This window comes from Limanda limanda, chromosome 19, assembly GCF_963576545.1.
Source record: "Limanda limanda chromosome 19, fLimLim1.1, whole genome shotgun sequence".
In the NCBI taxonomy this organism is placed as follows: Eukaryota; Metazoa; Chordata; class Actinopteri; order Pleuronectiformes; family Pleuronectidae; genus Limanda; species Limanda limanda.
Genome location: NC_083654.1, coordinates 16,341,638 through 16,367,139, shown reverse-complemented (window position 1 = coordinate 16,367,139; position 25,502 = coordinate 16,341,638). Strand labels below are relative to the sequence as shown.

Below are 25,502 nucleotides of genomic sequence, written 5' to 3'. Positions count from 1 at the left end.
CGCAGATATGCTGTTAACCTAGTGTTAGCCTGGTGCTCGCTAATATCCTTCCAATTCAAGTAATCCCACGAAATCATTTAATTGACTGAGGAACAGGCTAACGTCATGCTAGCCAGTTATGAAACGACTACAATTTGACCTATGCTTTGTGAATTGTCTTTTTGCATGCGTTTGAATTTAATAACTCTCTGTCTTTGCTCCAACACGACCCTTTAAATCTGTATGCACATCCCCCCCAGGGCGTTTACACATACAATCTGTTCAGTGCATTTGTTGAACCCACCCCTCCATCTGAGTTTTTGCCCCTGAGCATCCGAGAGGTGTCTGGCCCTCAGCAGTGAAGTTATCCAGCGCTCCCCACTCGCGGTGTCTCTGCTGCTCTTGTCTAAAGATCAGCCGGCCCATCTGTTCCTCAGCAGCCGGAGCCAGGAGGCAGGACCGTGACCAAGGCCCTGATGGAGGAGCTCCACCTGCAGCTGGTCAGGGAGCGGTGGTGTGAAAACATCACAGGATATGCTCATGAGGATGTGATGGATCATGATTAATGATACTGTGAACAGTGAAGTCAGATAAAGAGTACAAGTCAATATTGGTTTAAGTTGGAAGAAGTAATTTGACGGCACTTGAGACAGAAATACTGGAAATATTCTGACTGTACTTGATTTGGACGATGTGTCTCCACTTCCTCCCTTTATCCAGAAATGAAGACAAAATGTCCTGGGCACAAACGCTGCCGTCTTGCACAGATACATTTGGATCAGGCTTTCATGATGTGGAGCCATAAGGTCCAATTGATACACGTGCTCGACCAATCATGAGTCAGTCCTGTTTTACCCTGTTTTAATAATAAATCATTAAAACCAAACTATGGTCCATGTTCCATCCACTAACATGGAGGAGGTGTGGTTTATGACCTGTGCTGCAGAGACACTTCGGCTTCAATGTGATGCCACTGCTCAGAAGTTTACAGAAGATGTGACCACTTTATAAACTCCACAGGGCAGTGATATACTCTTAAAAGTACACGTACAGTGACAGTGAGGACCTGAAGCCGCCTCCCTCAACCTTTAGTTCACTTTAAAGTAAAACCCGAATGTGTTCTCACGTCCCCGGCTCCTCGGGGCCAGCTTCTCTCGTCTGCACTGAACCGTTTAACGCTGTGGAGGTCATCCCTGAGTACCCATCAGTCCTGCTCCTCACCGTCAGGTCAGGAGTGTCATCGAATAAAAGACGCTCCACCTCCTCCTGGACGTCCCTCAAGGTCCTTTCCTGCCAAACACCAGCAGAAGAAGCTGTGCAAACGCTGGAGAAAGAAACAGGGTGAGGAGGAATAGAAAAGAGAAGAAATTCATTAAATGAGCATCCGGTATCTTTACTTTCTAACCCAGGCACTTATTCTTCTGTGTGATTCAAAAGGTCACAACAGCTATTTCTGTCTGGATGAAAGGTCACATACAGAGCTGAGCTGCTGCTGTGAGCGTGATGTTTCTCTCTCCCCTCCGTACGCCCACCTGGCTAAACACCACCCTTCCAGCCTGTCAAAGAGAAGCACCTGTGTTGTGTCAACATCTCCTGCCACTTACTAATTCATTAAGGCCACCAGGCGTACGCAGGACTCAATGTTGTTCCCCCCTGTCACTTTTCTATTTGATGATTTAATATGTTGTAGCCAAAGATTCTTATTGCACCTACAATTGACAATTGGTTGAGGTGGATTGTGATTTTAGATTGAGTGCAGGATGTGAGTTTAAGCACCAGTATTTCAGAAGTATATAATGAAAGAAACACCAGGACTATAACTTGACAAAATGTGAAGATATGAATTCAGAAGAGCAGGGATCGCGCTCTTTCTAAAGCTTCGGCGCCCTCTATGGTCCAAAGTACATATCTCACCCAACCTGAGGAGACAACAATGATGAAGATTTGTTTTTCAGTCTAGTTGATTAAAATTAACTAAATTATCAAGAATGGATCATTGAGGCCGGTGTCATGACGCCTCCAACCTCTAGGGGGCATCCAAACCCCACCCAACTGTGGCCTTATCCTGGCTTGTTTAAATAAAAAACCTTATCAAATCAATTATTTGTTTATCTGTTGAAATGCGAACATTTCACATGAACAAAGATTATTTTACTTAGCATTTATAAAATAATCATGTTTGGTTTTGGTTTGTAGGAACTCATCCCAGCAATGTAATACAAGCTTGTTATAGAATATGATAAAATAACATATATAAATACACATTCATATATATTGTGTGGGTTGTGTGGAATGAAAAACTCTTCATCATTTTACCTACTTTCTTACAAAGTCACTTTACTCGTAAGTGTTGTTTGAGAAAAACGGTTTTATTAAATGTACAAAAAAGTTAATATCATCAGTGCAGTGGTACAAATCATCGGTGAGGTATTAAATGTTCCTTATTTTATATAATCTTTACTAAATGATTTTCCCATGCAGCTTTGGATCCCCTCAAAACCTTCATATAGAGAGAAAATATCTAAGCACAGAATAAATGCCTGGGACCTGTGTTTACATGAAAATGCCAAAGATCAGCTTTTCTACAATGTGGGTTTCTAGCTGCTCTTTGGACGGATGAGGTGCAGGTTCTCGGCCAGGGAGTCCAGACCCCAGCCTCTGTGTCTGTCCATGAAGGAGTCGACCGACTGCAGTGGCTCCACATCGCAGCCGCTCCCTGAGGAACAGACACACATAGAGCCAAATAAATAAAGTGTTGCTTCCTTCAGAAGTTATAGGCAAGCATAATTATAGTGCTTCATGATTAAGTACAGACACAGACTCAGACGTATTTGTTCCTAACAGAACTCACCAAACAGGGTCTGCACTTGCTCGTCAGGCACTAAAAACGGAGGACCTGAAAAAAAACAAATGCAGTTTCAAATGTTTTAATCTCATTGCGCTGATGCACACATTTTAAAATGGAGATTAAATAATAAACAGAAGGATGTAAATTCGGCTTTGAGACCAGATATCCTCTCCGTGTTTCATATTTTTTATATACAACAGGTACCTTTGTATAATTCAGGATTGTACAGCAAAGTGTCCAGAAGGTATCTGCAGTCTTTGGCCATGAGAGACATGATGAGAGACGCATACCTGTGGTGTAAGAGACAGTGCGGTGAGACAATGTGGAGCATATAGGTGAATTAAAAAATATTTAACTGTCAAATATATGCTTTTTACACTGGGAGAGATTCGATTACATATTAACATGGTTTCAATACAGAACCTCTGCATATAGAATATAAAAACCCTCAGTGGAGCGTTCTGGCTCATCTTACTTTTCTCTGTCTCTGGGGTTGATGGCCACCAGAGCTCCTCGGTCCCAAATCGCCCCGAACTGACTTTCGATGGAGCTGGGAAGATGAAAAGCAAAAGAATTGTGACATAATTGAATAAACATCTTTAAAAAATGTTATTTAAACAATCTAGCAGTCATCAACCTGGAGAAGTTGAACAGGTCGCACTGATACAGAGAGATGTTTTTCTCTGAGCTCTGTGGAACAAAGGGAAACAAGTGGATTAACAACTTTGTCAATGTCTGCGAATACAAGATGTTTACGTAAAGGCATGATAAACACAAACTAATTAAATGTAAATAAATAAATACACAAGACGAATTATAGTATTCAATAATTTCCTGTTTCACAATAAAATCCCAAATAAAAGCTTTTATAGTGAAGGAGCTCGTATAAAATGTTAAATAGAAAACAGACAGATTTTATATAGAGCTTTATATAGTCCACTATAATCACTTTACAGTACAAGTCTTCATTCACACACCCTTTGGCTGAAAGGTCGTCAGGGGCAACAACAATAAATTTAATATAAATAACATAGAGAAAGGAAAATACCGAGGTTACTATAGAAAAATTATAAAAAAACAGCTTTTGATCATCATGAAACTCTTAAAGATTATAGATCTTTATGCTCATTCATCCAGGTGTTGAGTAAAAACTTAGAGAGCCATGAACCCTCTCTGTGTCATGTACCTTGAAAACCTTGGCTCCAGGGACGGCAGCGACAGGCTCCTCGCTGTACGTCAAGTTATTCTCCTCAAAGAACTGTTTTATAGCTTTTTCACTGATCTCCACCCCGACCACAGTGTGGCCCATGTCTGCTAACCTGGAACACACACACAAACACACACAAACACACACACAGAGTGTTTTAACAGAGGAATAGAGACTAAAATCAAATCTGATTTGAATTATTGGACGGAATAAGCTTTTGCTTACCACTTCATATCCACTGCTTTCCCACAGAGAGGGAAGAAGAAGCGAACTCCCGTCCGTCCAGCGAGAACTTTATCGACATTGTCCTCCAGCAACCTATCAAAAAATAGAAAATACCCGAAACTGCTGTTAAGGCAACGCTATGTACGCAACAGTGGCCTCTGCAGCCACATGTGGTGATTACTCCTAAACAACTCTGTTCTATATTTTAAACGGCTCCTGATGAATATTGGCGATAAACACTGATTTTTATTCCGAGTATTGGAGATAGTACCCACTCACCAAAGTTGCATATAGAGCAAGAACAAACGTAAAGTAGTGTCAAGCTAATTTTTAAGCTTATTTTTTAATATTCAAGTTAAAACATTGTCTCCGGGCTTTTCTATTTGTGTTTTTAACTGAGCTTAAACCTCTTAAACTTTATGAAAAGATATTTCCAACACGAAATCAGACAGAGCCTCAGTCAGTGCTTTGTTTGTGCATCTTTTCTGACACCTTCAGGTGCAGAGCTGGAGGCGGTGGTGTCACCCTGTCAGGCGTTTTGAAGACTTCTGTTCTCCTTCAACCCTCCGAGGAGGTGGACGAGAGTCGGCTTCTTACTTGTGTACGTGAGGCTGATGGAAGCCGATCCTGTGCGTCTGCCAGCGTTCCTCCCACTCGCCGAGTGTCATGACCTGGTCGGCCTGCGGTTCCAGCATGACGCTGATGTTTTGCTTACCCCAACTGCGAGGGGGGGAAGCAAAGAAAGAGGAGAAGATCATTCGTATCTGCAGCTGGAGACGTTCACACGTTCCTACTAATAAACACGTGTACAACAGCTGCACAGTGTGGAATCTGTGAAGGCCTGTACACATCCACTGGACCGACAGCAGGACGCATGTTGAACCGGAGCATTAATCAGGATCTTTGCCAAGCAGGTAAAAGCTTTAACATTTATCTGGGTTTATGTTTGTAGATATAAGAGAACTGATTTTACAGATTAAACAATGTTGAGAAGTACAGTTACAGTGTTATACAGTTAATATATTTTTTTTTTTCATGTGGATCTGTCGAGATGTTTTCTTTCATTCATCAAAATAAACCTTGCCAGACAAGCAAAAACAAAGACCTAATTAGCACCTTCATCAAGTACCTGGTCCAAATACAAATAATTTTCAAATGAGTGGCATCAAACATTCATACTGAGCACCTGACAAAGCAATGAGTCCCATATCTTTTCAAAGAGATTTAATTATAGTTCTATATATTTCCTTTGTATGTGTTTTATATAATGTATTTTTACCAAAAAATACCCACCCCCAAAAACCTGTCAGTCAGGCTCCAATTACCATTGAAGTGTAACTGACTTACAACATAACATATAAGTCATAGGTTGGGTAATCATGTTAAACTGGAAAATACAACATCAGATTACAAAACACTACAACAAACACAAAAAACAACACAACAGCAAATCTCAACCACGTGATTTGTCGTGTATATTTTGAGATAAGTTGTATTTGTTTGGTGGTTTCCTGTTTATGTTGTTTTAAATTTGCCTTTTGTGATCCTTACACAAGATCCTTACACAAGAGGGTGCAGCACAGGATAAAGGTCATAAATGTGTAAACACAATGACCTGTGACCTCTAACCAGTAAAACATTAGATAACTGGAACATTTCAGCTTCTGGTTTTTACCTCTAATGTAACTCGTCCTTCTTATATTTACATACAAACACTTCTCATATGAAGTATCTCCTGCTGGGAACACATCAGATCTTGCAACTTTAAAAAAAAAAAAAAAATACAAAGACGACATTTGAGTGAAGGTTATAAAACCTATTCCCTGTTTTCTTTGTGGAACATCAGAATGTCCCAGTCAGATCCACACTCACCTGGAAGCAGCCTTGAGCAGCAGCACGCAGAATACAACCACAGTCACATTTAAGTCGTGCATGTTTGCGTGTGAACAGCTGATGTTTACTGAGCTGAGTTTCACAGCTTCAATCAATAGAACCAAGGACCCACCTGCTGGTGAGCTGCTGCCCTCGGTCCGGTCTGTCAGGCTCAGTCCTGGAGGGTTTCACAGCCCTGGAGGAAACAAGGGATGAATCTGAGGGATGGAAGAATGAAGTGAGATGATATGAGACGTTAACGGAAACAGTCAAGAGACATTCAGAGGAAACACACTGCAGGGATCTCACTTCTGGTTTGGGAGGAGCGTAATGCTGCCTTCGAGTATCATGGAAAACATGGGAGATCCTACAACTCTCTCTTGTTTGACTCCCTACTTTTTCATAACAGGCTATTTAATGTTATACAAAATCACATCTCATGCAGATATGAATTTCACATTTTGCAATAAGTATCTTATGCATTTATGAGCATGTCTAGAAATAAACTGGACAACAAAACTAAATTGTGGAGGACGGTAAACTTAAGTTAGGTTGGTTAAGTTAAAGTTCATTTTTGGACGTGAACAGTCGTATCATTGAAAGAGATGGCATCTTTGTAATATGGTGAAGATTAAACAATTAAGATTAATCGATTAACTGATCCACAGCTATAATAATAATAAGAAAAGGCCTAAAACAACAGCAACTACAACTAATGATAATGCAGTTTATACTTAATTATGGTTCATTCTGATTCTCAGGAGAGTCTCACTACTCCACAACTCACACCGTGGTTCTGCTTCTGAGCCAAGACACACACACACACACACACTCGCACGCACACACAAACACGCACACAAACAAACACGCACACGCACACACAGGGCAGCAGGTCAGTGACTATTTGTGGACGCAGGGGGGCGCTACAGTCACAGAAATGCTGGGAGTCACAGTAGAAACAGGAGACTGTGTCACTCCCAGCTGTCTCCTGTAAAATAATCTTGATGCACCTCATCAAACGCGCAATTGGAAAAGCTTCAATAACACAGTGAGTATATTAAATTTATAAAAACAGTGGTGTTAGAGGTGTATTTTAAAACCAACCTTTTATTAGTAGGCTACATTTGCTGTTTTTGGGCTCCACTTGCAGATTCTTTCAGGCTGTGTCAGCTGCCAAAACACAGAAGCTTTGACTTTATTGTTGTTTATTTTTTAGGAATAACGTGTTTCATATCTCCTTCACATCACCACTGGCCTCTCAGTTTACAGACAATGAACCAAAACACCAGAAACCCCCCCACACCGGATTCCCCTCTTGCAGAATCCAGACTCAGGCGGTAGCCCCGGTATAAACACCAGACCCTCTTCATTGGGGGGTCTGGAGAGGTGAGACCCCCCCCCCCTCCACAGCCCCCCTGTGCCCGTGCGTAATCCGGTGTCTCCAGATGTGCGCGGGGATCCAGATGTGCGCGTTCGTCCTTCACCGTGCGACGTCGAGCCTCCTCTCAGCCAATCAGCAACGCCCGGGGGGCGGGCCCAACGCGGACTGTTGTGGATGTGAGGTGGTGTTGGGTGGGGAGGAGGAGGGAGGGGGGGAGAGAAAATGGACAATTTCAACGCGCACGTTCATCATTCGTACGGCAGCGACGACGAGGAGACCGGGGCTCGCACACGGGATTGATCCGCCAGGAGGAGAACCGCACCGAGGGGGGGGGGGGGAGCGAGGTCCAACCACCACCCCGGTAAGGTCGAGCTCTCCGCGGGGGAGAGGAGTCCGGCACAGCGGGGGGTCGAGCCCGGTGATTCCTGCTGTTTAGAGGCTATATGGATATTAATAATAATGGAGAAGCTCTGCGTAAAATCATAACCCAGATTGTGTTGCATGCATCCGGAGTTTGCTGTTTGGCTTCATGTGGATCTCATCGCCTCTTTTGAAAGCGTTTGCTCTCTCCATTGCAAAAAAGCCTCATTGTCACCGTCCGGACACATTGTGGATCCGCACATGTTGCGAGTGTGTCTCCAAAGAGTGTGTTATTGTGTCGTTGTTACGCAGCCGGAACTCTGTGTGTGTAGTGTGTCACCTCTGTCTCTCTCACCGCGGAGAACCTGAGAATCACAGGTGGGATGTTTGTGGCTGAACGTCACCATCACTAAAAAACACCACAAGAGCCCTTCCTCCTGTCTAAGTGTAGTCTGTGCATATAGAGGATGAGGTCACAGTAATCCCAAGTGAAACATGGGGCACTTAAAAGCATCACCTGGATTATCATGACAACCAGCAGCAGCCTTTATGTGTTGTGCAGCCTGTTGTCGTGGATTGTGGGGAGGCTGGTGGAGGGGTGATGGTGCTCAGACCGGTAGAGAGAGAGAGAGAGAGAGAGAGAGGGAAGGTGCATGCTGGATGTGAGTGAGAGATCTGTGTGGCTTGTTTGTATCCGCTGTAGAGCTGCTGTCATCAGTGGGACTGAGCTCAGGGTCTGTGGGGGTCCTGGGGGAACTGGGAAAGTGGATGAAACTGCTCTCCTGTCAGGTACTGGCCGGATAGGTGCAGGGAGCATGAGGCATGTGTGTGTGGTTCAAAGCCTGGGGGAGTCAACTGTGGGTGAGGATGCTTCCCCCCCACTGAGTCCCTGTGTTCAGGAGTAGATCTTTGGGGAAACTCTTCACAACACAGTGACATGGTTTGGCACATGATCCACTTCTCCCACTGGACAGATGGTCTGTGGGCTGCACACTATACTGCTGCCACCGTCCAGGAATATTCAACACTGTTGCCACTGTATAGTTCACCTGTCTCACTGTTAAACAAAATATTTATTAAAGTAATCCTAATCTTAAAGTAGAGAAATCCATATTTCATAGACACATATTCACTCCTCAGGCCTTTGGGGGGAAGAACACACGTGCATACATCAGACAGTGTCACCTGACTTCCTTCTTAGTGTGAATGAAGTCTGCTCTATTTCATTGGAACCGTGGGGAATTTCCATTTTACTTGAAAGCTACTTTGAAATACATGCATAACACTTCCTGTATGAAACGAGCACATGCACGGCAAGGGTCCTGTGTCTTCTTGATGCAGTCCAAATGTTACCATTAAAAAAAAAGGGAAAAGATAGAAAATACTTTGTTCTGCCTCCTGTTTACCTTGGACGCCTCTCATGTATTCAAGATATATTAGATAATGGCTCAGGAAAAGAGCAGGAAATTGCCTGCTCTCATCCTAAGTGCTCCACGTGTTAATGAATCCCAAAGAAACAAACAAGGCGGCCAGGGTTCACTGCCGCTCTTAATTACGAGTCTCTTGTTAGTTTTTGATGAGGAAAAGACGGCGACTCTGGTGATCTCACAACAAAACGTGCCGTCGAAAAAGACCCTCGGGAGGAGAGAGGGTCCTGACGTGGATTTTTCATCTGATTTTATGAAATTACTTTATTGGAATGACGATAATGTCATTTTGGATTCACGATGGCTCTGTAATTCCCTCCCTGGTGATTAAGAGAAGCACCAATCTTGTCTCTTGCAGAAGCGTTGGCCGAGACAGACAATGTTCATATACCTGAGGTTGTGTGGTCATTTCCATAATCAGAGGAATTCATTAGAGGCGTGGACGATACCCGTGTGCAACCTTTAAAAGCTATTAACCCTGAAGGTCACTGTGCAGAGGCTTCACGTATTATCATCCATTTTTGATTTGTTCTGTTTGAGCAAAAAAAAAAGGTTCAAAATCACATTGGAGATGAAAGGAATGGAATTGAACATGAAAATATACAATTAGGATGTAATAGTTTAATATTATTCCTAAAAGGATGGAATTAAAGGAAGAGGGAAATGATTTTAAAAAAGCTCATTTTCCATCACAGGCTTGGTAATCTCTTCCATTTTTTAATCTGGGATGTCAGTGCCACCACGCTAATTGAAGCTTGTCAGGAATGTGCGCCTCCTCCCTTATCCCAGGGTCAGATCCGATGTCTTCCTCTCTGTTGTCAAGGTCAAATTGTTTACCGGCCCGATCTGATCTGAGCTCTGCGATAGGCCTGCCTCCGGGCCCGGAGCTGCAGAGATAAGATGGGCTGCAGGTGGAGGAGGAGGAGGAGGATGGATGCAGCAGGAGCGGGAGCAGTCAGTTCAGGCGGATGGATTTCTCAACACGCCGTTCCTGCTGTGTGTTGTCAGGTGCACGCCCGGGCCGCCTGAACGCAGAGCAGCTTACTCGCCATATATCACAGGCCCCAGTAGGTTTCCCACCATCCAGGCTCCGAGCTGTGTGCCAGTGCTTGCTATGATCCTTCTCTCTGTCTGGGGCGATGCAGCCTGATCTGCACATTTTCCTCGTACTCTAAACAGCGTCTGCAGATCCAGAGCGCGAGCTTGAACCTCCAAATAATTGTTCCTACCCATCTTGTTCACACTGTTAATTAGCCCTTGTGGCGTTGGAGTGCAGCATATTGTTGAGACATAATTAATCAACCCAGCTTGTAATTATTCCAGGGTTTGGAATGCGAGCGCGGTTGGAGGGAGGCTGGTTGCGTTCAGCTCGGAGGTAAACATCTTATTAACCGTGTCAGAGTCCCTCAGCCCACGCGGAGCCAGCATGGTGTTATTCAGGTGGTGTGTGCTGTTATCCACATTATGAAAATGGCCTCGTAAAAAGAACCAGCGCTTGATTAAGTTTACGGCCGTTATGGTTCCGAGGTGGTCGAGCTAATGGAAAAACACTCTAGTAGCGGCATGGAGACAGCGAGAGGGATTTCTTTATACGGCAAAAACCCATTTGTTCAGCACACACCAGATTGTGCACAGGCCTCCTCTTACATATGCATATAATAAGAGGAGTGGGAGTGGGAGAGCAAACCAATTTCCAAGGGCAACTGGTAGGTGAGGATAGAAAAACGGAGCCTGGATCACATAAGCCTTTAATGCAGGTTTGTCAGAGGAGACGGCTGCTGGATTTTTTTCTTTAGCTCGCCAACAAACAAACAGACCTCACACACTCAACCCGACTTCTGTTCCATTTGCAGATAGTGATGGAAACGCAGCGACACTGTTATCCAGGCATCCTCCATTCTCGCCAGTAAAAGCACACGTGGACACATTCCCAGCCGTCCTGACCGCTCCGGTCACTACAGCAAGAAAACATATAATCACAGAGTTTCACAACCTCCTGCGTTAAGAAATTAGTTTTATTTATTGTTAGTCTTTGCTTTTTGCTTGTGATTCAGATACATTTAAATGTTCAGGGCCCTATATTTTATCTAAAGCTTTTTTAAATTATTATGTTACACTTAAAGTACTCTGGTGGAAAAATGGATTCAGATTTTCTATATGAGAGTTTTATTCAACAAAGTTTTCTGCAGAAAGGCTCTTGCAGCTGCACCAAGTTATATGACAGTGGCAGGAACCCAGGGAAGTAAGAGCGTTGAGTGAAGCAGGTATATACAGGAGAGCTATAGGTTGATGGATCCGCATATCCTCCAGAGAGTTACTGACATGCTGTGAGAAACCTTTGGTTGAGCAACTTCTTCATTTCTACCTCATAAACTCCACGTGACCCTTAGATCAGGAGGTCACAGAGCATAATTTTGTACCCACATCGTCTTAACACCTTTCTACAGCTGTACCACGTGTATATAGAAACAATTGTTCAATTGTAACACATCATTTTTTGCAGGCGGCTAGGTGTTGCAGTGGTTAGCGCTGTCGCCTCACAGGGGTTCAAACCTGACGAGCGATTTGTCTGCTTGGGTTTTCTATACGGGCACGTTGTGATCCTCCCACAGTCCAAAGACATTTAGGTTAACTGGCCATCGTCTGAAGATAAATTAGCCTCTTGGTTCAGCAGAGAGTGTTTTGGGGCTTCCAGTGTAGATCCAGTGTAGATATCAACGCTGAATGACGTTAAAACCCACCATTTTCCTGATTATAGTAAACCGGCAAAACACGGAGTGGCTTTTATTGTGAAGAAACCACAAACCACAGTGTGTTTTATCACCGCGGTTGGTGCTAACTGGGAGTGGTTATCAAAATATGCCTCTGCAAAACAATGGTCACTTTCCTGCCAGTGTCTGGCTGCAGCTTTACAGAGAAGTAACGGAACAAGAAGCAGCAGCCGCACCGAGCTGGTAGATGAAGACATGCCACTGAGTTCCAGGCCATAGACGGCTCCTCTGCTCCTTTTACTTTGTCTGGAAATCTACTCGCCGCATGAAGTCACATCACAGTCGTATACGCTGTATGATGAAAACAGCTATTGACTGTCTGCTTTGCTGAAACAACACGAGTCTGTTGGGCTGCTCTGTAACAGATACGCCAGCTCCCCCTTTTATTTCTGACTGCACTCGGCGTTACCACAGTAACCATGGATGCTGCCAAATCATCCAGGGCCGACATCCGGAGCCTTAAAACAAAAATTATTCCCACATAAAATAACTGTCCTCCATTCGGACACATTTACAGAAGCTTCACTTGCAGACGCGGCTATCTTCTGGTCCCTGGTCATATCTTTCGAGCCCGTAATGACAGAGCCCGTGATTTAATTTTAGCTCGACCGAGCCTTTCTCCGGAACCACAAGATTTGTGTTTTCTCCAGAACACTTCATTTGGCTGAACTAATATGTCGCCAGCTATAGGGCAGCAAAAACACACATGCCAGATGTGTGTTTAAGTATAGTTCAGACAGACGACTGCACACAAACTCCTGCACATATATACAGCCACAAAAAGCCACTGAGAGGCCTGTTGACACACAGACATTTTACAGCGCAATCATCCAGGATTTGTGTCGGGGCACGGCTGGCCTCCTCCACTCAGCTGGGCTGCCTTTACAAGCTAACCATCATTTAGGAAGGAATGGACATTTCATTTAAGATGGCATTTGGCCAATCCGGCGTCAATTTACAACCGTATCTGTGACACTATCCAAATCATTTCAGACCTAATAATGCTGCTTCTCTTACCCCGGTAATGTCTGTGCTACCTGGAGAAATGACTGTAATGGTGGTGGATTTCATTTTTTGAGTGTTTCCACTGTCAGTTGTGCTTAGTGCCGGTGCTGTGGCCAGAAAAACAGCAAATTGAACAAATAAGGCTAAAAAGTCTATCTCTCCCCGAAAGACAGAAATCTCTTTGTACTGTAAAAATGTCCCATTTGGTGGAAGAAAAACACAAAGTGACAAGAGCTGAATTTTCCTGCAGAAGGCCATCATCAGTGACAGAGAAATGAGAAGTGATGTGCTCAGAAATGGATGTCAGAGCCCACATAGCAGCTCAGTGCAGAAGAAGAAGCGTCTGTGTAAACGCAAATGAAGGGAGCAGGGATGCAATGACAAATTTCAATTCCGTTTTCTGTGAATGACTTAATAATGCAGCTTTGTGAAGAACGGCAGCAGCAGCAGGTAGAGGTGGTGGAGGGAGGGAAGGGGGGGAAGCCCTGGAGGCCGTCAGGACAGGAAGTGTAGAGGGATTGGTCCGGCTGTCACCTGTGAAATATCGCTCATTAACTCCCTCTCCCTCTTGGTGCTCTCTCCTTCCATGTCCCTCTGAATGTCCTTCAGCCTCACCTTTTATTCCCCTCTGCTTCATTTCTCTTAAGTACTGACCTTCCAGATGTCCAGCTTCAGAATCAGATTACAGTCCATAAAGTGGTCTGGCCCTTTAAAGGAGACACATTCTGCTCATATTCAATTCAATTTGATTTGTGTAGCGCCAAATCTTAATATACACTGTCTCAAGGCGGACTGGCCATCGAGGAGAGGTGTTCATGGTTCATGATTTTATTTTATAGGCTTGAAAGTTCAGGAAACACATCACTTTCCTCAAACTGTCCATCACTGCAGCTCCTCTATTCAGCCTCTGTCTGAAACACTTGGCTTTCGCTCCTTCACCGAACTTTGGGCTTGTTGATTTGGCAAAAGACTAGAAAAGGCAGCATTTACCAGTTCTGCAACTCCTGTGCAAAAACTGAAAATGAATCATTGATGGAAAAAAATCTAATTTGACAGTAGTCTTGCTTTGCGTAGAATCGTCTTTACGAATCGTAGATATGCACCTTTAACACTTAATAACAATAAAGAGGTAAAGTAAGAAAACAACTATTTGGTGTAACTAAACATTATGTAGAAGAGCTGGATTGTCCTGCTCTGCTGGAACAAGATCGACCTGCCACTGTGTATTAGTTGATATTTTAAAAGCATTTTCATGCAAATATAATGATATTTTTCTCCCGGCGCTGTTGACACAATTTCATGGCTTGTTCAGCGCACTCTGAGTGAACCTTCCTCCATGTTTTCTTTGCACTCAAGGCAAGCGAGTGATCAAAGAATTGTTGGCCTTGCAGAGTGTATTCCTCGTGTCTGCGATTAAGTGTTTTGTGCCTCGCTCTTTATCCCACCTCCCTTTTGAGGCTGAACCAGGAATAATTGAAAAAGCAAAAACAGCACAAAAGAAGTATTGTTTTTAAGTTGAACCCTGCAGTCAGCTTTGCATAGAGTAGGAGAACTTGCCGAGAAAGGAAGGAGTGACGACAGATTGTATAGCTGCTGAGAGGAGAAGGTAAAGATAGGAAACAAATGATATGAGGTGGAATCGTGGAGCTGTGGCTCCCGTCCTCACCTCTCCTTGAACTCTGTCCTTGCACCTACAGGCCCCTTTATTCAATGAGCCTTGTGCTTTTTTCCACCGCAAGTCACCCAACCATAATGATCCATCATTGATCCATGACAGAAGGACCTCTCTCGCCACTTAAAGCCACTTACATGTGTGTGTGTGTGTGTGTGTGTGTGTGTGTGTGTGTTCGAAATACTTGTGTGTCTTCTCACTGATTTGCCGCTCCGAGCATGTTGTCGTGTTGAGGCATGTCCTCGAGTTTCACAGGCCGACATTCATCATTGTTGCTCCTTGTTAACGGCCCCGCTGTGCGAATGTGCAGTCTGTCCTTCACACAAAGCAAATGGTAGAAATTTACATAACCGTGTTGAGCAGAGGTTTCACATCTGGAGATTTCAGGCAGATGAGAGAACTCTTTTTTTTCAGATTAGTTATTTATAAATGGGTAGTTTCATGCACTGATATCCTGTAATATTATCTTCAATGATTCTTTTTCAGTTCTCACATTATCTTCCATGCTCCTCTAAACCCACAATATCTCACTGCCTCAGAGTAACTGTTGCAATCAACTCAAATATGAGCTTTGCGATGCTAATATTTGATAAGTTAAATGGAAGGAGGACTGTCGAGGGAAGGTTATTTTATGATATGATAGCGTTCTATTGTGCAGTTTAAGAAACAGAAATTGAAACTCCTGTTGTTGATCCAAAGGTAATAGAGGGACCTCAGTGCTTTTAAATCAATGTAAATATGCTTAATAGACACCTGAAGGGAGAAGGACAAAAGCGCCGGCGTCGTTATGTGAAATTGCTCGGCTTTAGATTTGATAAGGCAACGAAATGAATACTTCATGCCCATCAGCATTACCCTCATCATAATGATACCCTCCATCACTTTTCTATTACACCTTCCTGCCATCACTATCAATTATCCCCCACAACCACAAATCACAAGGACAGCGCTCAGACACAACCTCCACCGCAGTGTATCCTGAGGAAGATTGAAGTCTAATTGTACGCGTTGGTGGCAGGGGATATAAAGCAAAAGCAAAAAAAAAAGACAAGAGAAGGAAATCAATGCCTTAACTAAAAGAGCCAATGCATTATTGATGAGGAATATGTAATGGGATCCCAAATGTCTGTTTCTCTCCAGCGTGGATTGCTCGCAGCGTCCGTGGTTGCAGCCAGAGTTGTAGAAACAAGGGAAGTGCCAAAAACCGTCTGCTAACATCTTCACTTTCTTGTGAAAACGCTAAAGGCTTCATGTGTGCAGGAACAATTAATTCAAATAATGACTCCAAACCGCCTGTAGGTGCTACTGCGACAGTTTATTCATCCTGTCAAGCATTGTGGAGCCTCGGCTGCCCCACTTAACTGATCCGATTAGCTTAGTTTGGCTAACTTCATCGACTTTATCCACAATTCTTCCCGCTGTGGTTTCAAGTCTCAAATTTTAATTCACGTTACTCCAACGATGTACAGGGTTGAAGCCTCATCATCTGTTCAGTGTGGTGTGCTAGTTTTATCTGTGTAGCAATGAGACCATCGATAGCCTAGTTTATCGATGGATCGTAAGTTGTTATAGTTATAGCTGTAGGATTAAGCTGAGATTTGTGAATATTGTAGAATCCTCACTGATCCCATTGTAAACCATTTAAATAGAACAATTTAAAGCATCACCGTGTCACTTTTACTGAGCAACAGCGCCCTCTGCAGCAATATGTGGTGATTGGGGATTGTGATTCTTACAGGACATCGCACAAGTTCACCAAAATAACACATATAGATCAAGAGCAGACGTCAATGTCGGCATCAGTGGTAATTCAAGCTAGTTTTGAAGCGCACACAACGATGAGTAAAAGACATGTAATTTCTACGCACACATCTCTATTTCCTCCTAGCTTTCGAGTTTAGGAAGTCAGAGGACGAGTTGTTTACCCACGTCACCGGTGCGATGTTTGTTTATGGCAAACGGAGGAGGCAGGCATCACTTCTGCTTGGCTGGAGAGGAGGCAGAAGTGAGGAATGCGAATGAGAGGTAGAGCGAGCGAGAGCGGCCAGGTGAGACCTGAAAGCTGCCTTTGTGTGGCAGCTGGCAGGAGGAACACTGCCCTTCACTGTGAGTTGTTCTCCCCAAACGCACACACACACAAGCATACTGTACATATAGGGGTTTTATGGGGCTCATGTTTGGCAAGAAGGGCTGAAAAACCGTTGCAATTTAGCGAGTGTAACAGCGAAGGCCTTCTCTCCGCGTCTCTCCAAGGTGAACGGACGTTTCGGAGCCATAATGCAGTTCTGTTTTCCCTCTGCGTTTCTGAATCTCCATTTCAGATGCTAAACGCTCTCTCATTTTCTCCTCCGCTGCGTCTCATCAACTGTATCTGGCTCAGTCCAACTGGAGCTTGAAGAGGATGATAATATCTAGTCCAGGCCGCCGCTCCAGGTTTGACATGCCATCCTTAAAAAAGACTGTTCCAGGAGTCAGTGCACATCACGGCACACATGGCCAGTAGATATCCCTCTTTCTCACAGGGAAGGTAGAAGCCAGAGTGGAACTGAGATATGTGGCCTCCGTGAAGAAAAGAGCTCAATGATTTGTGCTTTTTCAATTTTCTCTTTATGAACTCGACCTGAAGATGGATTTTGACAGTTTAAAATCCTCGCCCGCTGCCTGTGAAATATTCGCCAGCTGTGCTGCTTTATTGCTTTTTGATTACATTGTGTGGTTTTGTGTATTAAATGTGATTGAGTTTGCAGAGGACATATGTCTTGCCAAAATGAAAAGCCATCCAAATGAAAACATACCCGATGAGCTATCAGAAGTGTTAGCTATGGTATCTCTCTGGAGACCAATCCCAGAGTACGTCTCCGTGTTGGCTGCCGGGCCGCAACGCTCTCTGTGTACTGATCTGTATTCCTGTTTGTTTACTCCTCTCCAGGAGGGGCCCTGCAGACAGCCGTCGCGCCAGGCACCATGAGGCAGCGAGCTTGGCCTGAGAGAGTGGAGAAATCAGCCTTCATCTCGCTCAACCCGGCTGGGACGTGGAAGAAATGCACACAGCAGAAGCAGAAGCAGCGGCAGCAGCAGCGGCAGCTCACAACACAGCCGAGACAGGCTAACACACACATCTGAGAAGTGCAGTGGAGAGCAAATGGGGAAGGCAGAAAGAGACTGAGAGCCGGGAGTCAGTAAGTCAGATCGAGTCATTCTAAATGGCAGAGTGGCCTGGACCGCACTATGAGGAAGTGATGTCCTTGTTAACACATTGTCCTCTCGTGGAAGCTCCTTGTTAGAAGTCACAAGTCAGTCCCCCCCGCCCCTGTGAGGCTAGCAAGCTGAGGGGCAGAGGATAGGGAGGAAAAAAACCAGAGGACGAGAGACAGAGCGGAATAAAGAGACAGTGACAGGCCCCCATGCAGGCGCGTAAGAAGTATGTCCTGCTGGGCTTGTGTGCGTGCTGCTGGCTGGTCCTCTTTTACTGGGGTGGAGGCGTCCAGCTGCGTCTGCTGCGGCTGCTGACACGCCAGCGGGGTGAGGAGGTGCGCCCCTGGCCCAACTGGACCGACCGGGCCTTCCTGCCCCGCTATGCCCACCTGGACGAGCTCCAGACGGACCCCGGGACGGCCGAGTCGCCCCGGCAGCGGCGGCAGGCCTGGTCCGCCGTTTACAAGGACAGCCGCTGCCGCATGGAGACCTGTTTCGACTTCTCTCGTTGTCGTCGCAGAGGCAGAGAAGGATTCAGGGTGTATATATATCCAACAGAGAAAAATGATCATGTGTCAGAAAGCTACAGGAAGATCCTGACGTCCATAGGGGAGTCGCGGTACTACACGTCGGACCCGCGCGAGGCCTGTCTGTTCGTGCTCGGGATAGACACCTTGGACCGGGACCAGCTATCAGGACAGTTCGTGCCCAACCTGGACGAGCGTATTCGTGGTTACCCGTTGTGGAATGACGGGAGGAACCACCTGATCTTCAACCTGTACTCGGGAACGTGGCCCAACTACACAGAGGACCTGGGCTTTAACATCGGCCAGGCCATGTTAGCCAAAGCCAGCCTCAACACGGAGCACTTCAGGCCCGGCTTTGACATTTCCATCCCGCTGTTCTCCAAGGATCACCCCCAGAAAGGGGGGGAGCGGGGCTGGCTGGTGAGGAGCACCATCCCGCCGCGGAGGAAGTACCTGCTGATGTTCAAAGGGAAGCGTTACCTGACGGGCATCGGCTCCGACACCCGAAATGCACTCCACCACATCCACAACGGGAAGGACATTGTGTCGTTGACGACATGCCGCCACGGGAAGGACTGGGAGAAGCACAAGGACTCCCGCTGTGATCACGACAACCTGGAGTACGAGAGGTAAGACGGGGGTCACACAGCCAGAGGGGATGCTGGGAAGGAGGTGATGTTAGACATGAGGTGCGAGTCAAGGTGGCACTAGACAGCGGTTTATAGGAAACAGAGTCAAGTGCTATTTTGTTATTAGGATATGGTGCTGTTCCATTTGCTTTTTTTGAAGTTTACATGCTGTTTTATTGCTCTTTCAGATGTCATGTTGGCGTGTGTGTGTCCCCCACTGGTTATTTCTGTCTCTCTTTCATGGCCGCGCTGGTTTTTGACAGAACGACTTTTATGATGTTTGGCAGTTGCTCTCGAGATCAAAGATTCTCGATACAGACGCGCGCCTCTGGAAATTTAGATTCAGGTCAAGGTTTGCGTTTCTTTCTTGTTCTCGTGTTGGTGATGTTAAAAGTACAGTTTAACAGTGCTTCTTTCTTCAGTGACTGACCTTGAGCTTTTATATTATTCAATAATCCTCATGGCATGATCGAGACATTGGAGTATTGAACAAAGTTGTGGAATGGATTGGCAGTCGGTTATATGCTACCTCCGTCAAGGCCCAACAGTCCTATTAAATTCAACGAAGCTGCACCAATCTGCACATATCCAGGTATTACTCCCCCAAAATGTTATGACTTCTTTCTTCTGCCATGTCTCATTCCTCCACCAAGTTTCGTCGAAATCCATTTTGTAGTTCTGTAATCCTGCTTACATCAACCCACAAACCCCAATGGATTAAAAACACATTATTGTTTATAATCTTCCCGGTAGAGGTAAAATACAAGTGAACAAATTACTATTTCCATTTAGTTTTTTTAGGGCGTTAAGACATTAATTACAACTGCAACAACAGTGTGTAATGAGCCAAAGCAAAGGTCTCCACTTAGAACAACTAAATACCTCAAAGACTAATCAGACAATTTGTGTGTGGCTGTTTTAATCAGACTGCCCATTCATTTCTATTACTGTTGCCGTTGATGCAGGGATTAAGCAATACGATTTTCCATTTCCACTTTGAATGCAATGCTATTTTGGACTTTGCCGTTAAGATGGTTCGCAGAGCGGATAAAAGATGGGCGGGGGGGGGGGTGCAATTGCAGCAGTGTTGAGAGTGATGATCTTTTATTAAAACTAATTAAATTTCAGCACACGACCTTTGCCACGGATTGAAAACAATTCATACAAAGAAAGTGCATAATACATATAGGCTGTGTGGGCGGTTTTAAAGGAATGCGAGAGCCATTGTTAACTTAATATTGAAAAAGCTCAATTTGCCAAATATACATTACACCAGAAGCAGCACCAGCTTGATGAATACGTCTGATCCTCAGAGTGTTTTTCATATTCCCGCACTGGCTTATTAGAGTTCAGGCATTAACTGGGAACCCGACATAAATAGATGCATGTACTTGAAATAAATCATAGAATATAATGTCACGTCCCGGCCTCCTGCATGTTTTACTCAGGCTCCACCCCTCGTCTGAGTGTTTCCTATGGTGACCTTTAGTGACCTTTCCTGACCCAGACAACATTCTGCTGCGTACATTGTGTGTTAAAGGCAAATATCTGAAGTGGGGAGGCTGGCAAAAAGACTTGATACTTGGGTTTGATGTAATAGGTTTAAAGCGTCTTTAAATAACCCATCAGACTTTATATTAAACCCTAGATTAAATACACTATATTCAGTTATGGCCCAACCGTCATAACATTTTGTTCAAATTTCAGAGTTGTTCAATACCACGCTATAACACAGCCCTTACATTTTGCAGTGAAAGTGTCTGAAGCCGAAGTGCTGCCATGAACTCCTGATTGTAAAGTCTCTGCTCGCCCAGTTACAGACAGAAACCGAGAACAATGAAAGACAGGAAATGGATTTTACAAACAGAGAAGACTGAATATTGAAAGAAAGAGGAAAACATCCATATGGCTCTGTAGCAATAAATTCAGCTGAACTATGAATGCTGCCATTGTTCTGTAATAGGTGAGTAAACAAAGACGGTTTTGCAGGATTGTATTTGCTTGTCTGATTCAATCTCTTGACAAACAGAAGCAGAACAAACTGAAGTGCAGAGTCAAGGCCGACCTACAGAAAGCTGTTTAAAAAGTGTTTACATGGCATACACAAAAGTATTGTGTGTCTGAAACTGGATTTTCCGTCAACAACCTTGTCGCTGTGTGCTACAGTTTAAATGTGTGGTCACAGTTAAAGTGAAGAATGAGACCCAGAGCGGCTAAAGTTCAATATTGTACGTTAAAGTGAAATTCTTTGTGAACGTAGAAGATAAATTCCTTTTTGGTGAAGTCCTGGGAAAAATGTTGTACTGTGGCTTCATTTAAAAAGTGCATTTGCATCAGGAAAACCAAATGTAAACTTAAGCCAGTGGCGGTTGGAAGTTGTTTTCTCAAATGATTCCTCAAAGCGAAGTATAGTCCGACGATTCAGATAGAGTTTATCCCCCCCGACATCAGCCGTTACTCTGGTGCCTCTGCTCCAAGTGCACTTAGATGTGGCCTATACCTTACGCTTGTTTACGTTGGGCTGGGCGGCGAAGGGATGGAGGCGCTCGGCTCTGTGAATGAGCTCATTTATTCCACACAGTCCACTCACTCAGAGCAGGCGGGGGGGGGGGGCAGGCGACGGTGAGGAGGACAGCGAGGGAGGTGGGGTTGGTCCCATGTGGTACTTTGCGGGTGGATAAGGCTCCGGTGGGTGTGAGGGTGTGAATAGGGGAGGCGATGTGGGAGACAGCTGCCGTTTGTAAGAACAACACATAAAAAAAAGGTGGATGATTTTTTTTTTTCTCCCCTCCTCTTTCTTGCCTTTTGTGTGAGGTCTCTTTCTTGGGAAAATCAGGGCGTTTAGTCATAGAGAGTGAGAGAGAGAGAGAGAGAGAGAGCGAGGTGTGAAGGAGGGTGTCGTGGTGGTTGAGTGGGTGGGGTGGATTTTAGTACACGGGGGGGATAGAAGATGAGATCGAGAAATTAATGAAAGAAAAAGAAAAGAGGACAATTAAAGAAAAAAGCTCCATATGCAGGTCGGAGTCTCTCCTCCGCCGGTCGGGCTTATTCTTCCCACCTTAATTCTTATCCTCTTTTATTCCTCTGGATCTCTTTCGTCAGTAATCCAGCAAGTGAACTAATAATAATGGTCCAAGTCACTGAGCAACCACGTCTTTGTGTGTGTGTGTGTGTGTGTGTGTGTGTGTGTGTGTGTGTGTGTGTGTGACTATTATGCATGAGCCAGTGTGTGTGCATGTGTTAGTCCATGTCACAGTCATTGAGGCTCTTAGAAGGTGGTATCAGGTTAATGAGCACATGCATCTGGTACACCAGCAGATTAGCCCGGAGGGACCCGGACAGGACGGCGGCCAACGGACAAAGGGAGAAATAAGGAGGCGGAGGTTGGATGGGGGATGGGGGGGGGGGTGCTCGTACACACGGAGAGGAACGGATAACTGTGAGATCCTGTCTCCACCTATAGAGGGAACCTGAACATACCACCCACGTGTTCACACATGTAACAGGGCTCTACATTAATTGGCTTTAATTGTTTCTGGCATTAACTTAGAGAGTTAATGTGGAGTAAAGTGAGAGTAGTAATTAACCAATGGCTAAAAGAACCAATAAATAATAATCAGGATTTAATTTTGATGAGGATCAGGCTAAATTCAAACTCTCAAATATGAGATGCTAAACTCTGCTCATTGCTTTTCAGTCATATGCTACAGAACTTGTTGAGGGTTAAGGACAGAGGATGTCTCACAATGTTAAAGCCCTATAAGACAAATTGTCATTTGTGAATATGGGCTATACGAATAAAAACTGATTTAATGATTGATTGAGAACTATTCAAAATGACATGTTTGGCTGATATGAGCTCAAAAAAGGGTTAGGGTTAGGGTTAGGGTTAGGTTGCATTTGGAGCATGTGAACTGATGTTTAGCATCACCTGAGAACCTGTGGTTTGTGTGTGAGTGTACACACGTTTCCTGTGAGGAGCATGAGAAAGAATGAAGTGCACACTGGGTTAAATGCCAGAAGGAAATGTTTGTACTTGCAACCTAAATGTGAGCATGGGCCACTTGTGCAAATTTAACACAATAACCATCATCTTTGGCTACGTGCACTTTTTCTTTTAAATCCTTGTCACTGCTACATCAACATCTCCCGTCCACACTAGTGTTCAAGCCTCTAAACTAGTTCCAAGACACTGCAGGTCCCCTTGTAGCTTGAAAACTCAGCAGCTGTTGTAGACTGGACAGGCAGAAATGGAGACTGTTGTACAAGATGATGCAGTCGCCTGCACTCGCTTCCTGATTGGTCTCAACGCAACTACCAGCAGTGAAGGTGAACACTTTCTCTAAGGAACAGTTCACCCTATTTTATGGTCCAAGAAAATAAATCCCCTATTTATAGTAAAGGAAACAGATTAGATTTCTGTCCCTGCCATTCCTATTATTATAATTTAACTTTATTTACTGTTCGGTGAATAGCAGCTGAACATTTGCTGAAGAATTTACAAAACAAAAAGAAATAGGAGCAGAAGGTGAAATACTTTCCTATTCTTTTAGTCTGTTACTTTGAGTGTGTGTGTTTGTGTGTGTGTGTGCAGAATTATGGATGACAGGAGATAAAACAGAACACAGCAGCAAAGAGACAAGTCGGAGGTAGGACACGGTGGGACCCAAGGCAATAAGAGTGTGCTGCAACACAGGAAAGGAGAAAGGTTATACAAAATTGGGGGGGGGGGAAAGACAGATACTGCAGGCAACTTAAAGAAAAAAAGGCGAGAATGAGACAAGGCGACAGCGAGGGTAACAGAGAGAAAAGGAGGGAATTGGAGGAGAAGGGGATACTGAAGCGAGGGAGAAGCTGTGCTGCAGCCTAATGGCCTAGTTTCCCTCACTTAAGAGAATTCTGTAAGAAAGGGAAGAGAAACGTGTGTTGTACGGTGAATGTAAATGAGCGAGAGTGTGGAAAAACAGAGAGAGAAGAGAAGGGAGAGAGACAGAGAGGGATGTTTAGGGGCAACAAAAGGTGCCACAGAAGAACACAAAAGATCTCAGGTTCCAATTTGGGCCACAGCGAGAACCGACCGAGCTCGGGGATTGTAAACGAGTGAGAGGCTGTGCTGCGGCTCCCTGTTTGGACTTGGTCTGTACACGGGGGCTGGTGTAGGCAACGGATTGGTTATTATTCATGACCTTCCTCGAAGCAACTCAAGGTTGAAAGAGAACGAGCGAGCAATCAGAGTCTAAAACCGGGGCTAACGGCTCCGGATGAACGCGGCATACAAATCAGAGGAAATGGAACTGAAGGGCACGGCAGGAGGAGCGATGTATAAGTGAGTTGATTGATAAGTTCGCGGCTTTAGGTGGAACGAGTCAATTTCAGTAAACCCGGCCCATTACGTTTTTTAACACAGTCCCTTCCTACAGAGTTCAGCGGCAGCATACGGGTTCATTCTATGTAGGAATCAGACCTCGTCAATGGTTTCCTGAGAAGTGAGGATGACTGGACTTCCAGGACAGGCCTTCTTCATCATATTGTAAGAAGGAGCACCCTAGTGTTGTTTGTTTCTTCAGACTGTGCTGACCTGCTATTTTCAAACCAACTTTGCCTACTGAACAACCAGTGTTCTTTAGGTTTATAAAGAGTAGAGGCCGACATTTCCAACGTGCATTTGAAGGCCAATCAGAACAGATCAGGAAGGGGCGACTTAAAAAGACAGGAGCTGCAGAAATGGACAGACTGAGAATATGATGTGTTTTCTAAGCATCAGAGTTTGAAAACCTAACCAAACAATGGAAAGTAAACCTGACTATGAGCAGAATGTCTCCTTGAAAGAGTTGAGGCCGCACATTCATGTGTAACTCGTCTCCTTCCGCCTCACGAACTTACCATTCATCCCTCGTATGTTCACTACACTGAATGTTGGAAGTAATCTCTTTGGATATGCTCTCGTTCACGCATACAAAATTGCACGGGACACTTGTAATCTCTCGTGCTGCCATGTGCATGTAAATGTTATGTAACCGTCCCCACGAAGGATTTCGGTGCGATCGGGTAAAATATGAATCAGCACTGGGGGCTGAAAAAAAAAAAAGTCACTCTTTTCTGCTGGCCGACATTTAAAAAAGACGGCTCCCTTGGCTATGTAGCTACTGCTCCTGTACATGCAGAATTTAAATGAATACGTGGGTGGGTGTGTGTTTGGATCTGTGCTCACTGTACCCTAGTGTGTGTGATCAGAGAAGTTGGCAAAAGCAAATAAGAAACGCTGCAGCCCGCTGTAATTAGGGCCTGGGAGATTGCACTCCTGAAGATGCTGTGGAGTGTGTGATTGTGTGTGTGTGTGTTTGTGTGTGTTTGTGTGGCCCATGTCTCTTGTCTCTGTTTAGAATACTTGGAACTGAGAGGCA

General features: G+C 44.6%; 2 protein-coding genes across 5 annotated transcripts in view; one reads left to right on the top strand and one right to left on the bottom strand.

Annotated features, from left to right (window-relative positions):
• Positions 1-2,327: 2,327 nt before the first annotated feature.
• On the bottom strand, positions 2,328-6,418 carry LOC133026054 (probable thiopurine S-methyltransferase). Of its 2 annotated transcripts, none has more exons than XM_061092883.1 (9): positions 6,265-6,418; positions 4,857-4,979; positions 4,260-4,352; positions 4,014-4,146; positions 3,465-3,517; positions 3,303-3,377; positions 3,032-3,117; positions 2,831-2,875; positions 2,328-2,695 (listed from the first exon to the last, which is right to left on the bottom strand). In XM_061092883.1, the coding sequence occupies exons 2-9, from the start codon at positions 4,952-4,954 to the stop codon at positions 2,577-2,579; spliced, it is 702 nt and encodes a 233-aa protein (XP_060948866.1). In that variant the 5' UTR covers positions 4,955-4,979; positions 6,265-6,418; the 3' UTR covers positions 2,328-2,576. The 2 variants fall into 2 exon arrangements, with proteins under 2 accessions (XP_060948866.1, XP_060948865.1); XM_061092882.1 differs by lacking the exon at positions 6,265-6,418 and adding an exon at positions 6,132-6,222.
• The window catches only part of ext1c (exostoses (multiple) 1c), an 80,419-nt gene continuing 59,937 nt past the window's right edge, over positions 5,021-25,502 (top strand). Inside the window, exons 1-2 of one of the 3 annotated variants that reach the window (XM_061092866.1) lie at positions 5,021-5,173; positions 17,677-19,098. In XM_061092866.1, the coding sequence (XP_060948849.1) occupies positions 18,152-19,098 (947 nt within the window). In that variant the 5' untranslated portion in view covers positions 5,021-5,173; positions 17,677-18,151. Of the gene's footprint in view, positions 5,174-7,840; positions 7,874-17,642; positions 19,099-25,502 lie in introns of those variants that run through there. The other 2 variants (XM_061092868.1, XM_061092867.1) reach the window with 2 other exon arrangements.

What these genes read in the sequence shown, in the direction of transcription:
- LOC133026054 (XM_061092882.1), bottom strand. Translation starts at nt 6,193, where the DNA reads ATGCACGACTTAAATGTGACTGTGGTTGTATTCTGCGTGCTGCTGCTC. An exon ending in CTGGAGCCAAGGTTTTCAAG is followed by an intron (nt 3,518 to 4,013) that starts GTACATGACACA and finishes TTTGTTCCACAG; the next exon opens with AGCTCAGAGAAAAACATCTC. An exon ending in GACCTGTTCAACTTCTCCAG is followed by an intron (nt 3,378 to 3,464) that starts GTTGATGACTGC and finishes TCATCTTCCCAG; the next exon opens with CTCCATCGAAAGTCAGTTCG.